At 37.6% G+C, this 15625-nt stretch overlaps 1 protein-coding gene across 1 annotated transcript; it reads left to right on the top strand.

Moving 5' to 3' along the window:
- The first annotated feature begins 1006 nt into the window (after nucleotides 1-1006).
- Nucleotides 1007-14058, top strand: LOC121634518. The gene is made up of 3 exons (XM_041977197.1): nucleotides 1007-1028; nucleotides 11193-11273; nucleotides 11873-14058. The coding sequence occupies exons 2-3, from the start codon at nucleotides 11228-11230 to the stop codon at nucleotides 12661-12663; spliced, it is 837 nt and encodes a 278-aa protein (XP_041833131.1). The 5' UTR covers nucleotides 1007-1028; nucleotides 11193-11227; the 3' UTR covers nucleotides 12664-14058.
- The last annotated feature ends 1567 nt before the right edge of the window (nucleotides 14059-15625 follow it).

Genomic DNA, 15625 nt, shown 5'->3' with positions numbered 1-15625 from the left:
CAGGTCCGTCTATCTCACCGAGTGGCTCATCCTAAACACACAATTTGTCGTTAGAGGTTTGCAAAGTAAATCATGTGGAAATATTGTAGTCATCCAGGAAGTGCGATTTGAATTATGGGTATTTCTCAGCAGAAAGAATAGTATCCGTTCTCTTATTTAGCTCATTGCAAGAAACAGAATAAAAGTAAAATGTGGAGTTACTTCAGTTGTGTAAAAGCAGAGAGACAGCTCTTCCTTCCAGCTGTTTCCCATTTAAAACTGACCTCTGCTGAGTCCCACCCTCGCGTCATGTCATGGCTTTAAGTGAGCTGCTTCCTGGATGACGTCTTGTTCTGACATTCTGGGTGGGGTCGCTTGGACTTGTTATTTTACTTGTGTTTTATATCAGTTACATCTGATGTGCAGAATTTCACAGAGCTCTGAACTAATAGCTGCTCGTATTTAATAATTTGATGTTAACATAGAGAAAAGCTACAAGGAGGAGTACTGATGCTCAGGAAGGTTAAAAAGGACAGAAACACTGGAGTCTCTGATCTGAGCTGCAAGCCTCACCATTAACTACCTCCCTGAAGGAGATCTTGCCAGAAACGTTTATTTATATAGCTCATTTCATACATAAAAACACTTCAGTGTGCTTTACATAAAAGAAAGAAGATATGAAGAGAAATACAAAATAATAGCACATAATTAAAGTGTGTGCAGAATCATGATAAAATCGTTTAAAATAACAAAATTAAAATTATTGAAAGCCAGCAACAGTCTAGGAGAGTTAAAAGATACGGTGCAGGTTTCATGCATAGGTGTATGAGAAAAAGAAAGAAAAGTGTTTAACATGGATTTAAGTGTCATTTAGTGACTTTAATCTCCACTTGTTTGCAGCATAACAGCTAAATGCTGCTTCTCCATGTTTGGTCTGGACAGACCAACGCTTCTGCAGCTGCATGAGTTTAGCCACAAGATGCAACAACACCTCTCTTTGTCTTTGTAGCAGCTCAACACGAGGAAGAATTCACCCACCTGCTACTCGGGTACACCTGTTTAATTGCTATCTAATTAACCAAACACATGGCAGCAAAGTTCATCATCCAGTTCAAACAAATTAACATTAGTCCGATTTACAAAAAATGTGTTTTTACACACCAATTCATAAAAAAAGCCTAGCCAAGGAAACTTGTTTTTGATTTTATCCCGAGCATGTGGGATCCTAACCAACCAAATTAAGGGGATTTACAAACCTTTCACTGAATGATCACTACAAATTCTAACATGCTTTGACTCAGCTCTTTTTAATCCCCCAAGCCACTATTATTGACTTTTTTTTTTTTTTTTTTGTAAAATCCTTGTCTCGCTTTACCTTTTTATGATTTCACAAGGAACCCTGAAATAACTTTAATCAGTTTCAAAATTTGAACAATTAATAATACCAAACACAAGGCAAGCGTGAGGCATGTCCAGCAGCCACCACACAGGCTCTGGTCTACAGCGAGCCAGGCTGCCACAACAAAAAAGTTAATCATATGAAACCAAATCATATCCGTAGCAGTATGGGAAACATGAAATATAGATAGAAACAAAAAAATTAAACCATCTATACCAGGGATCACAAACTCCGGACCTCTTGAGCCAGTGTCCTGCAGGTTTTCACTGCATCCCTGCTGCAACACACCTGGTTCAAATGAAATAGTCAATAGTCAAGGTCTACACCAGCCTCTTAACGACCCATTATTTGAGTCAGGTGTGCTGCAGTATGGAGGTATTGAAAACCTGCAGGACACTGGCTCAAGAGGTCCGGAGTTGGTGATCCCTGATCTATACTATGTTTGACATTCATTTTATTTATGTCAACTTCATTCAGTTTGTCAATATGCATCAGTTTTTGCATTTCTGGTCTTTGTAATGTTCCTTTACCTGTTCTGGCACTAAGGATAAAAGTGACGAAGCATTTCAGGTGTTCTTTTGTCGAATTCGTCCTGCAGATACATCACAAGTTGTAAAACAGTTCAGGGTCACCACATATTTTAAATATTCTCCAACAGGCCAGTCCAGCACATGTACCTTATTTTTCCTCAGCCATTTCTTTGTACTGTGTGCAGAAAGTGGTTTTGGATTGTTTTGTAGGAAAATGAACAAGCATCTCAGGAAAAGCCATATTCTTAAGTGCAACATATGTAGCTTCAAAGCAGGAGTCACCAACTCCAGTCAATGAGTCAACTTTCTTGAAGGTTTTATATATTTCCCTGCTGAAACACACCTGTCTCAAACCAACAGGTCATTAACTTGACAACAAGTTGTTGGACCATCTCATTTGAATCAGGTATGTTTTGTCAGGGAAACATCTAAAAACCTGCAGAACTGTAGTACTTGGTAGTCCATGCTCTAGAGCCTCAGTAAACTTTTCTGCAGGAATACTACTATCGTAGAAGTTCATGGGTGCATTTATACCTAATAGTTTGCTAGACTTTGTGCCATTAGGGGCTCAGTTCAATTTGGGTTTGCAGGTTTCGGCTGAGTTTGCTTTTATACTGCTGTTGGTCAAACAGACTGCAGCCACACAAGAAAACCAAGCTCATCTATTGGTTAATGTTTCCACCACAAAAGAGCAACTAAAGGAGTGGTAATGGTCTTGGGTTGCCCATGAGCTTCTACCCCGGCTATCGTTCTACACGCATGTCCGCTTTGTTTGTGTTTTACCTTCAGTGCCATGTGTTATAGTCCACTTCCTGTATGTGGTTCATCTGAAGCTGAGACTTATGATTGTTTGCAAACCAGAGTTTGCTTCTTTGATACATATTAGTTTGTTTGTTTCACACCTCACTAAACAAACTGAACTTTTCAAGCAAATGAACTAGAATTAGAATCAGAAAGGCTGCTGTTGTATTGTTGGTTGTATGTTAAGTTGTGATGGACTAACAGTGCGTTCCAGTTGTCTCAGAATTCCAAGCGGTCGAGAATATGTGACGTTACCAGGTAGCTGGTGTTCCGGTTACGACATCTTTAACCAATTGTTGAAATGTGCATCATGAGAACAGCAGCCATTTTGGTTAAAAAGATTAATTAACCACACATATTGACCAGATTTTTTGCGAACAAACCCGCCGTACCAAACGTAATTATCGATAACAACTCTGTGCTGTTTACAGTAGAAACTTAAGAGACACAAAATGTATTCTAAAGGATTTTTAAAAAGACCACAATGGACTACAAATGGTCCTGGGTGCAGCCATCTTTAATCTGGTATCTTGGAGGGTTAGGGTTAGGGGGTGAAGTAAGTTAGAGTAAATCCAAGAGTCACCACGATTCTTTTTTCTCCTTGTAATCTGTTTCTTTCACTGGCACAGCATTTTCTGATTTGCTCATGTAATAAGTAACTTTCTGTGTTACTGAAGAGCAACTCTGGTAGCTCTTCAGCTAGAACTAGGAGAGTTTTTGTCTCAAGTTAAAGGGTCCCATTGCTTTTCAAGTTGTTAAAACCACCATGTCCTGACATGAGTGATGGAGCTTACTGAGCAACGACATCCTTGTCTCTGTGCAGCCACACCAATCTGAGACACCTTTTCCCTGTCGTTCTCAAACCAGAGCAGTCTGTCAGCTTTAGTCACTGTAAATGGCGGCAACAGACGCTTTGCTCAGTCTGTAGAGGAGCAAAATGTCAGAACACTGCAGGCTGTTTGTTTTGATCTTTTGAACGACTGCATCAGCTCTGTCAGCGCCGACAGACAGTTCAAGTGTGTAATGTGTTTGTTTATGTCCTAACATGTTTTCTGTCTGCAGCGTAGTGTGTAACAGGACTTCTCCCCCAACACCCTCCTCCTCCCAAATACCAACTGTCCATTAATAGCTACATCTAGACTCAGCAGCTCTATTTCAGAGTTTTAGAGTTCTCCACATGCCGAGGCGGTGTGCCTAAGACCTCAGGAAGAGAATTAGTACAGGGACCTTCCACACGGTGTAGATTTACTATCTTTTACTTAACTCATCTGAGTGTGGGGCCCTGTACCCCATAATTTAACACCAGGCATCCATTTAACACAACTGTCAGGAGCAGCAACGATCTAGCAGAATGACTTACAAACTCAGTGTTTGGGTGTTGGAAGCTTAGCCGTGTTTTAAGCACAAGAATCACATCCAGTCATGAAGTCATGAAGTCAATGCAGTGACTTTAATTTCTATATGAGACCATCACTGTAATACTTTCAGTCATTTTCTGTTTTACTTTAGAAGTGGTTGTTCGGTGAGGTTAAAAATATAATTTGTAAACTTTAGGGGAGAAAATTTAAGCTAAAATATATTTGATTGCATTTTGCACAATATCTTTATTATTGTTCGATTTATCTTTACAACATTAGAGGGCAACACACAGTTTACCTCACTGACAAAAGTTTCCAGAAATTTAAATTTGCAGTAAATAGCGAGATAATGATTAACAAACTAGCAAAACAGAACCTGACCTATAAGACAAGAATAGGAATCATGAAGGGCCGAGCTCAACAAAATAACACAAACCTAACCACGGTGCTGGAATATGAAACAAGTAAATTAGGCTAATACTGACCAAACTCAGAACAGCAGCTTTGCAGAAGCAATGAACACAAGAAGAGCAAGATAAACTGAAAAACACGAGAAAGTCTCCATAAAACATAAACACCCCCTCCCCCCGAAGAAATCATGACCATAAACTCTTAGCATGTCAAAAAATAAATAAATAAATAAAAAAATAAAAAAATAATAATAATATTTTACTATTAAGTAGTTCGGCACTTTTTAGCTCTGAACATCACAGTAAGTAATCCCTCCCTAGAAAGGATGAAAGGATGGGATTATTATTATTAATATTATTATTATTATTAAGAAGTTCATTTTTTCATTTTAATACAGGAAACACATTTTAAGTAAGGCCAATATGTTAAAGAACACACCATGAGATTCATGTAGGTGGTTTGCAGAGTGGTGCAATGGTACACTCTACCTCTACACTGCTGTAAACAAAGATGGCTACTGGTTCATGTCTTGGTGGGATCTGTTTGCTCTCCCTATGCCTGCATGGAAAATAACAGAAATCATTGTCTGCTTTCTAAATTGTACTGGACTAGTAGTTTATTCTTTATTATTGTGGATCCCCATTAGCTACGGCTTATTGCTGCTGCTATTCTTACTTGGATCCAAGCCAACACCCATTCACATAAAATTACACTAGTAATGTAAAATATCCAAAATCAATTGCTGGAACACACACACACACACAAACACACACACACACACACACACACACACACACACACACACACACACACACACACACACACACACAAACAAAATTGACTATAAAATTTACATTAGTATACGTTAGTCCTCCAAAACCAACAGTATTATCAAAACTTAATCAACTCACCGTATCGTATCAATTTTATCTTAACCATATTAATAGTAAGTACATAGTGATTTTTCTTAATTATGGGATGCATTTGTAGTCTTTGTGAAATATTTTAATTATCTCCAAAATGTTAAAAGACCCTGGATGGTGCACTGATTTGAAAAAATCAAACCAGTCTATGTCGGATACATTTTCCCATGATGCAGAGGTGGCCTAACGCAGAAGAAAACTAAGTGTCTGCCACCAAGGGGAACTAGCCAACCGCTCCACCAGGGGTTCCAGAAGTACACGTAAAATATCAAGATATCGTGATTTTAAAAAATAAATTAGAAATTTATCATTCAATAATTTAAATTGACATAGTAAAACACACAAAAATGCTATTTTTAAATGGTGGTATGGCAAAAAATATCAGTTAAATCTATTCTTGTTGATTGTTATATGCTGCATGCATAATACGGTGCATATTTTTTCACACCACGGAGCACCATAGAATGTCTGAGGTTCACTAATGTAAGAGGTTGAGGACAAATCAGCCGCAGTTTTAAGATATTTTCTAGTGTAAGACTGAAGGTTAATTAATTAAGCTAGTGAACTTAAATGTTCACTCATATATCACACTAAATAACAAAAAATGTTAATTAATGCTAGACCATTTTCAGAATTCGCTACCCCAGTAAAGTTAAAAACCATATTGGTATTATGTAAGCCAACTACAAATTATTCAAATGAATATGTGTGTTAAATTTACATTGTATGAAATGATCAAACAGTTGAGTACCGATGGTGGTCGGGGTGTCTCCCAAATCAAATTCTGCTCAGGGCCCCATAAAGGCTTGAGCCGTCTGTCTATCTGCCTGCCTGCCTGCCTGCCTGCCTATCATTATTATTTTCATACATCTAAATGACACACAACTTTTCAGTTTTGTTGTGTTTCTTTATATTTATTTAACCACCAGCTACTCTTCTACACTTTCAGCCTGGTGTTACTTCTTTTAGGACAGGAAATATAACACTTGTATTATAAAAGATACATGTTAAAAAAAAAACTGAGCTTTAAACAAGTTAAATGCAGCTATGCCACTGTTTACTCCTGACTTTCTAAACCAGAAACTAGTTAAAAATGTCATAGCATTCTAAAAGAAATAGCTGCTAATAAAGCTGCATAGATGAAAGCAGTGTTCGAATTACTCGGGGGCTTTTAAGGGAGCCTTTTTTTTTTTTTTTTTTACGTGCACCACAACTTCCTCAATCACGTGCACACATATTAGTCCATGACAGCACAGTCAAAAACTAGGTTATTGCAAAAAAATATTCTGCTACTGTACATAGCTGAAACAATCAGAAATATCACATATAGGAACGATAACGTCATTAAAAATCATGCATCTTTGAAGTCATCATTGCATAAGGGTGGCAGAGATATAACAATCACAAAAGTAAGCTAATTAAGTGGCCACCACCTGGGCTCGGTAATGAAGCAGTAGCTGCTGTAGTGAGTCAGTCTCATTGAAACAGAATGGACTGCCTGCATCTTAGTTCAGAAAAACACTCACATAATCATCAAACTCATAAATATACCAATGTTAAAAAAGATTAGGGTCACCTCTTTTTATTAGCCTACCCCCAGTCACTAGCTGCCACTAAACTATTTTATTGGTTTTCCACAGAAACAAACTTGCTGCTGATCCATTCAATAAAACACCACATATAAGCGGTTATGTAAATCCAGTAGAGTATAGATGGCCACAGGAGGACTCAATGCAAAATTGTCTCAAATATTAAAGAGACTTTATAAATGAGTAAACTCACAATGCTGACAAATCAATGCTGTTCTTTTTATTTAAGAAACATCAGGTACCTTATGGAAAATAAAATAAGATGTAACTTGAAAGTGGAGCTTTCCCTTTGTGTCTCAGGTTAGGCTGCTGTAATTCGAACCATGCAAGTTAGTGACGTATGTGTAGTTTGTAGGCGGTGGTTTTAAATGCAGTCAGTGCAGACTAATAGCTTTATAAATTAGCAAAAATTCAAATCACCTCAGTATAAATACATGAATGTTACATGCAGGAAAAACTTACCATAGAAACATTAAAATAAACATGATTTAGAAAACATCTAGCTAACCTGGTAAGTGGAGGCCACATATTCAAAAATAAGCTCATGGTGCTCAAACTTGTCTTTCTGTTTAATGTTAAGCTCTCAGCAAAGACCTCCTTTCAGAATCAGACTTGTTTTCTCTCCCCTGGCTATGTTTCCCAACAGTTTGAACTTTCCTTGACTTCATCTTTCTCATTCAGATGAAGGACTAACATGTAGGAAGCCAGTAAAAAGTAAAAACAGTAAAAGAAAATCTCCCTCTGGTCATAGAAGACAATAGACACAGAAGAATATTTCAGGCACACATTTAAAAACATTTGCACACACCAGTTTGTTGCAAATGAGAATTTTTGACCATGAATCAGGGAATGAGGTATTTTTTTCCAGAGCACACGTCTCTGCTAACCATGATAAAATCAAACAGATGAGGACACAAACACACACACATAGACCCACGATGTGCTCTTATTTTCCAGTGTCAAAGAATGAGTCAGCTGTTATGTGCTCCAACGTGTTTGTTTGTGCGGTCACATATTTCGTTTGTGATTATGCGCACATGTGTGTGTGTCAGGGAACAAACCAAAAGTCAAAAGATGCCTCGTGACAAGATGAAGGAGGCAGCTGATCCCAAAAAGGAGTTCTTTCAAGAAGAGAAAAAATAAAGATTCAATAACTGCTCAGCTGCAGCTAAAAGCCCACACTGATACACCAGCTGTGTACTATTGCATCATCTGCAAGACTTCAGCTCATACACTCGTGTTTATCCAATAATATCCTTTTTTTTTTAGATACTTTTATCATTTTAAATGATGCAGAATAATGTTTTAGATACTATAGCAGGTGACCTTATCACAATCTAAATTTAAATGAAACAAGAATTTTACCTGAAAAGAAACGTAAATAATGATCATTACCTGCTTGTTTTAATGAACATTGGATTTCTCATGTTTAACCTAAAGCTAACCTGCACATTTCTGCTGAAGTTGTGCCTATAAGCAGATAATGTGGACTGTACGGCCCAAATTTAGCTCCATCCCTCACTGGCTATCCCACTGCAAGGCTAAAATATCCATTGGGTGAAAATAATCATGGCACCTCTTGATGTGATTGGTTCAACACTTCTCTGACGATGACTGTGAAATATTGATATGGTATGGTATGGTACTGATAAAGATATGGTGAAGAAGCAGCTCTGCTTTGACTGAAGCAACATTTCTAGCATTCTTTCAGCATTCCACAGTTAAAAAGCAGCATTATAACAAAAATATCTTGGCCCATTTCAGCCCACACTGTGGCCAAAGATATAGAACAGAGAAGATGAGAGGAGAGGAAGAAATGACAGATCAATAACTGAATTGTTTTAGCCATCGTCAAACACCCAGTTTAAACCATTTTAAGACTTATCTATGTTACACATGAATTTGTTTTTACCAGTTCACAGTTTAACAGTTCAGTTAGAAAGAAAATATCTCAATATTCCTCAAAAGAAGGCAGCTGTGCAACACCTAATATCATTTCAAAATGCCTCTTATTGATGTCATGCAAACAGTGAAACTTTGTGAATCTGATGGAACAGAAACTTTGTCAAATTTACCCTCCTGAAGTTCCATAAAGCCAGTCAAATAATCAGTTTATTCTGTGGTTTACTCCTGAAACCCAACCCTCTCTCTAACATATGCTGCTGTGCTAACTCTGGTCACATGAAAAATTAAACATCTTTACATCTGGATTACCAAGTAGAAATATTTGCATCCAGTTCAAAAACATCCATAGAAAGGTAAGTGGATTGTTTTATGTATGGTGCTTGATGTGGTAGTCGGGGGTAGGGTTGTCATGATTATTTAATTTTACAATTAATCGTGGGATTAAACACTACTATTAATTAATCGTAAAGATCCCTTAAAATCATCAGTTTATATAAAATACTATGTATGAACTATATAAGTGGATCAGTGCAACATCTGTACGAAATGAAAGCAAAGTTATACCAATTCTGCGTGTTTTCGCTTTTGTTGCTTTGCTTTTTTATTACACAAGGTTTGCAGAGGCTACCTGAGTGGGACAATCCGGCAGAGGAAGAGTTTTTCCCTCCAAACAAACAGATTAAGACATGCTTGTCGGATTTTTCCATTATTATTTTGTTTTGGGGTTAAAGAAAAGAAACGACCAAGGTGTCGTTGTGGAGGACGGCTCACCAGCCTGTAAAGCATGATCAAATAAAAGGTTGCAGAGAAAGGAAAAAAGAAACTACACATATTTTACTTTGTTGTTATATAAGTTAGCTTTCTTTTTGGATGAAAGATTGAAATAAACAAAACTAATAGACATGGGAGTTTTCAGGTAATTTTACACATTATAGTGCTGGGAAATTTATTTACGCATCATAATCCTAATAATCGTAAATTCTTAGACAATAATCGCACCAAGGAACTTAGTAATCATGACATCCCTAGTAGCGGGATGAATGGCTTCTCTCCCTATTAGTTCTGGTTAACTGGTGGTGGTGATAGACTGGATCCTTGTGTCTGACCACAATGATGTTGGTAGCTCCGTGTTACTGTGGTACTGGACCTGGGGTCTGCTTGGTCTAATCTGTGTCATTCCTCTTCGCAAAAAAGTCGGAAATGTCTCCCTTTCTATCTTACAAAATACAATACAAAATCAGTCTGTTTACAGGATATATTTCTTTTCATTTTTATGCCGTAGCTTACTTTAAAATTAACTAGCAGCCTTGCTAGCCTCCTGTTCACTTAGCTTTCAGCTTAGTTGGTGCAAAGCAACTTGGATACTGAGATATTATTTTTGCATCTTTATAGTTTATTTTCAGCTTCAATGTTAAAATCTTCATTAACTAAGTTGATATGTAGTCCCTAAATACATTCACTGAAAACTAAATATGAATACATCATCTTAAAAACAACACTGCTAGATTAGCACTGCTATGTAGCTTCAGGCTAACACAAGGTAAATAGCCTTACATAACATTAGTGGTTTTACTTCCACAGGGGCAAAACCTTCTCTAGAAATGTGCGGCAAAATGTCAGTATTTTTAAAGGTCCCATATTATACATATTTTCAACAACTGCATGTGGGTGTCAGAGATCCAACAGCATTGCTTTGAAAGTGTATTACCTCAAATTCAGCCTTAGTGAGGGAAGTGGTCCTTTTTTCCCTTTGTGAGGACACAAAGGAAAAGAACTCAGAAACCTCCGTTTGAACACCAGACGTGGCTCAGCGGGTAGAGTGGTCATAGCCTGAGGGTTCCCAGTTCAATCCTTGGCCTGTCAAGCTCCTGTTGAGGTGTCCCTGAGCAAGACACCGAACCCCAAATTGGTCCTGATGGGTTGTGGTTAGCGTGACAGCTTCCACCATCAATGGGTGAATGTGATGTATAATGTAAAGTGCTTTGGGTATCATTCTAAGTACAGTAAAAGTGCTTCATAAATATAAATGATTACTAAAAAGTAAAGCAAGCAGGTTAGAGATTTTTTCATTTGTGGGCCTCATACACAGGCTATGAGGATACATATTACTATTAGTGATATGCGTAGTATCACTAAATACTGTTCTTCCATTATGTTTTTTTTTATTTTATATGAAACCTGTAGGACTACTACTCCTAATTTCACTGCACTACCACATGTAATGATAATAAAGGCCTTTTTATTCTTAGTGGAAATTTTGTCTATATTGATTTCTGTGTGTATGTTTTCTTTTTCAGTCAATAAAAAGCCTGAGAATCACATCTACATACAAATGGCACACATGATGTTTCAAGACAGTGGGCAAGAAGGCCGATCAGGTGAGAAACAGGAACTGATTCTGTTATAATTAAGCATACATATTATTGTTTATCTACAGGAATAAATATTATGGTATCCCACTTAAAAACCTCCATAAATAGCCCAAAAATCAATCTTATCAAGAAAAATTATATTAGTGCAAGTTGATGAAGAAAAGAATTATGGTAAAAGGCTGTCTTTAGTTATATGCATTGGTCTCTTTTGCTTTTAAAGATGCCCTCTTTATCTAATGTTGCTTTGTCTATCAGTTCTGTACATCAGCCCCCCAGCACAACTTAACGATGGGGCTGCAGTAAATGGCCTGAGTACAATGTTATATTTAGCCCACTTGTTATTTCTCTTCGTTAATTTTTCATGCAGCTGTGTAAAGATAAAACATTCTGCCTTTTTGCTCAATGTGGTCTTGTTATTTATGCTGTGCAAGTTTCCATTAATTGCACAAAGCTGAGTTCAATGTATTGGGCTTTATCAGGTGGGGAAAAGATCCTTATCTGGACTTTACATGATTAAAAACTGGGGGGAGTTTTATTCATTCTTAGGCATCTGACATTTCATGTTAGTTACCATAATCCAGGTTTCTTTGTCTTTGTCTTTGCAGTTCTGGGAATGTTAGAAGTGCAGGTGGACAGAGACCCAAAGACAGGCGCAACCATTGTCAGGTCAGTGGCCCCTGTGTCCACACCTGCTGATGCTCCAAAGGCCACCACAGTCTTCGATGATGGCAGGAAGAGCATCCACACCGTCGGCGGGTTAGAGGGTCAGCCCTCGAGTGACGAGCTCAGTCAGATCTTGAGCGCCATCGATGGGGTTGGGATGAAAGTGCTGCTGGATGAAGTTACAGTCACTCCAAACAATGCAGGAATGAAGACAGAGGAAACCAGTAGCTATCCAGAGGAAAAATTTCTTCCTCTGACTGCCTATAATGTGACGTCAGTGAACAACATACAGTCAAACAGCTCTGGAAGCAGCTACATGAAAGCTGAGGTGAAGACAGAGACATGTGCTGTACGTGTTGGAAATACAGATGACAAAACCATGATGGTGGTCAGAGACGCTGCAGAAAAAGGGGATAACATGGAGGAAAATCCTGTCACACTTCTGTTCCTGGGTTACACTGATGATGCAAGTTCCAGTCAGGAAGAAAACGAAGGCATGCTCACTGTGGAGCGAGTTCTTATTACTGAGGATGGAGAAGAGCATGTCTTAGGAGCTGAAATGTCTGCTTCACCACAGTCACCATTAACTCAGGGAGCAGAGCCAGAGAATGGGGAAGAGTCCAAAGACAAAACCTTGATTCCGGTAGATGGAAATGAAGCACGGGTTAAAGATGAGATAGAGAAGGGGGATAAAGGAAAGTGCAAGGCTTGTCACTGTTGCTCTGTCATGTAAGAAACAAGGGGAGAAAGATGCTCCCTTGCAGCCTTAAACACATCATTTGCCAAGTTTTAGACACTGTTAGCTGCATTGTTTCCTTAGTGTCTTGTTTTAAAACCCACACCTCTGAACTACTGAGAATAAGACAGACTCCTCCTCCTGGTGGACAAAGCAGAGAACTACACCTTGCTCAATTGCAGCAACTAATCTTTGCAATTTCTTTAGCTTTTCCCCCTGATTAGCATTGCTATATGTAGGATCAGAAAAAGCCTAATAACAAAGAAAAAGCCATATTTCATATCTGAGCATGCTTGTTTTGACTGTCATGGTGTGATTCACTTTGTCCACTTTGATCTTCATGTAAGATGTGTAAAACATATGTTTTTGTGTTATCAAGGGCTGCAGTTATTACTGAGAACACTAGCTTTTACATGAATATGGGGGACTTATCCTAAAATGTTCATGTTTCATGCTTTTATGTTGAAATTCTAAAGCTTGCTGCAGATGTATCTCAGTGTTCAAGTTCCTAAGGTAGTATCCATTTAGTAAAATCCATTTAGGCCCTACTGGCCCTTGCTGACAAAATTAGACATAAGAATAAATATCATTATATAAAAGGAATGATAATAAAACAGGATAATGGTGTTTATTTTCAATTGCTGCGTAAAGTTTAGATCCTAATGCTTATGAAACAAAAGTAAAAGTGTATTTCAGTGCAAATAAAAAAAGCACCGCTACTGAACTTCAGATGCAGATTTTTGCACTTTGCACCCCAATGACGGAAATTCTTCATCCATCTTCATCCTGTCTCTTCTCAGAGCTCTCTCTAGCCAGTAAAGGTCATTCTGATGTTGACTCTTGTCTTCTCTCTTGTCACTTTCTTTCTTTTCCTTGCTTCCTCCAAAAATGTCCTGCATTCTTTAGGTGTATCAGCCATGGTGTGCATTCAAAATGGCCCCAGGTGATCCCCCAAGCTGGAAAAAGTCATGCAATAAAGTTGCTCAGCTTCAGGATGCTGCAGTGTGCAACTGAAACAAGTCAAAAGCAGAGTTTTGAGGTCAGAAACTGTGGGATTGCTCTAATCTTTAGAAATGAGTTTGTTGCTGAATGTGATCACTGTACCATTGTTAGCATGATGTAATCCTCTATCAAAAAGAGAAAAGGAACAGTCAAGAAATTAAATTTTACCTTTCTTCTCTATTTTATCGCAACTCATTCAGGTGTAGTAACCGACAATAATTTATTGACCCTAGAAATACATTTTCTGAGGTTTCTGAATATCCATAGACACCAAGAACATGAATATTAACCTTATTATTATTGAGCAGCTCTTCATCTACTTTGGGTATTTCTTTTGTTGCCGATAAGATGCTTCTGGGCATTACAAAGAGGATTGTTGAATACATAAATAAATAAAAGTAAATGGATACTAATGTAAATTTTTATTTTTATTGTTTATAATAAGGCTATGCAAGTATGATATTTTCTTTACATTGCCAGTTCGGAGTTCATTAAAGATTAAGTCTTCAAAAAGGCTAATTTAGCTTTGATCTTTAAACCAAATTAAGTACACTTTAATCCCGGATTATCTACAGACCGTGACTTTCAGATTATTTTTAACCAGCATGCCCTCTGGGCAGAAAAATGCACCACTCAGTTGTTAATGGCGCCTGCTGAGTGTCGTACAAAGTTGTGATTAAATCAAGAGCGAAAGTGTTGTTTTTATCACGTGAAGGATAAACAACATTTAAAAGGAAACTAAAACTAGTGGTTACACATTTCATACACTTGAAAAACGAGTATTTGGGCTTTTGTTGATCTGAAGCAGTTTTTCGTTTTTTTTTTTTTTTAAATAAATTCTACTTAATTATTTTGGCTAGTCATAAAAACTTTCTTTTGTTGCTTGAATTAACATGAAATCAAGAAAATTGTACAAACAATTTAAATAAATTGCTTAGATCTGTAAGAAGTAATTGAATTAACTTCATCGAAGTAAATTTATTGAATTAGTTCAACTTGACAGGCAAAGCTACTCATTTAGTATCAGTTGTGCAAAGACTCATGGGAAATGTGTATTTAGCAGGAAATTTAACCTTTTGTGATTGTTACCCTATAAATTCCAGTTATGTGCTTTACTGTCTGTGTTATGTTTACATTTAGACAAAGTTGTTGGAATAATCTGTTAAAGTTGGCCCCATGAGTGTGAAGGATGGCACAAAGAAACCCATCACCACCTGGTGCTGGTGTGTGTTATTCTTTCCACAATAGCAGGTTGGAGTTATTGAGATTCTTAATTTGAAAGAAAATAAACAATTTAAGCTGTTGAGTTGGACCAACTTAATAGCTGAACTTGGATAAACTTAATTCAATCACTTGTTACCAATTCATTCAAGTTGTTCAGCTAATCTTTTTTTACACATGCACTCAACTAATTTGCTTTCTTGCTACATTTACATTAACTAAGAAGTTAAATCAGAACAATTTAAATAGGCCACGGCTGGGAACTAAAGTACAGTTTGTGAACTAAACAACTTGCCATCTTAGCTACAACTGCCAAGCTGCTAACCCAGTCAGTGTTGATAATTTATACTAATTCCTTAAGGGTTAATAACATGGTTGGACTTTTCACACCTGGTGAAGCAAAACAGATAATTAGTTGGTCTATGACATAATTTCATAGGAGAATGCAACAGGACCTCCAGTGGTGTCTGGTGGTTTTTTTCATCAAATCATCAGTAGCATATCCTCCAAGCCACGGCAATTCAGTTTGGTCCCTCGAGGGCCGCAGTCCTGCAGGTTTTCAATGTTTCTCTTCTCCAACAGACCTTACTCAAATTAATAAGTCATTGTGCTTCATATGCTGTTTGATCAAATTTAATTTGAGTCAAGTGTGTTGGAGCAGGTACACACTGAAAATCTGCAGGACTGGGGGCTTGTCGGACCAAATTAAATAGCCCTGCTAGCCTGTACATTGAAG

The sequence above is a fragment of the Melanotaenia boesemani genome, chromosome 2 (assembly GCF_017639745.1).
Source record: "Melanotaenia boesemani isolate fMelBoe1 chromosome 2, fMelBoe1.pri, whole genome shotgun sequence".
In the NCBI taxonomy this organism is placed as follows: domain Eukaryota; kingdom Metazoa; phylum Chordata; class Actinopteri; order Atheriniformes; family Melanotaeniidae; genus Melanotaenia; species Melanotaenia boesemani.
The sequence above is the reverse complement of the archived record's forward strand: the minus strand, read 5'-3'. Positions and strand labels throughout refer to the sequence as shown.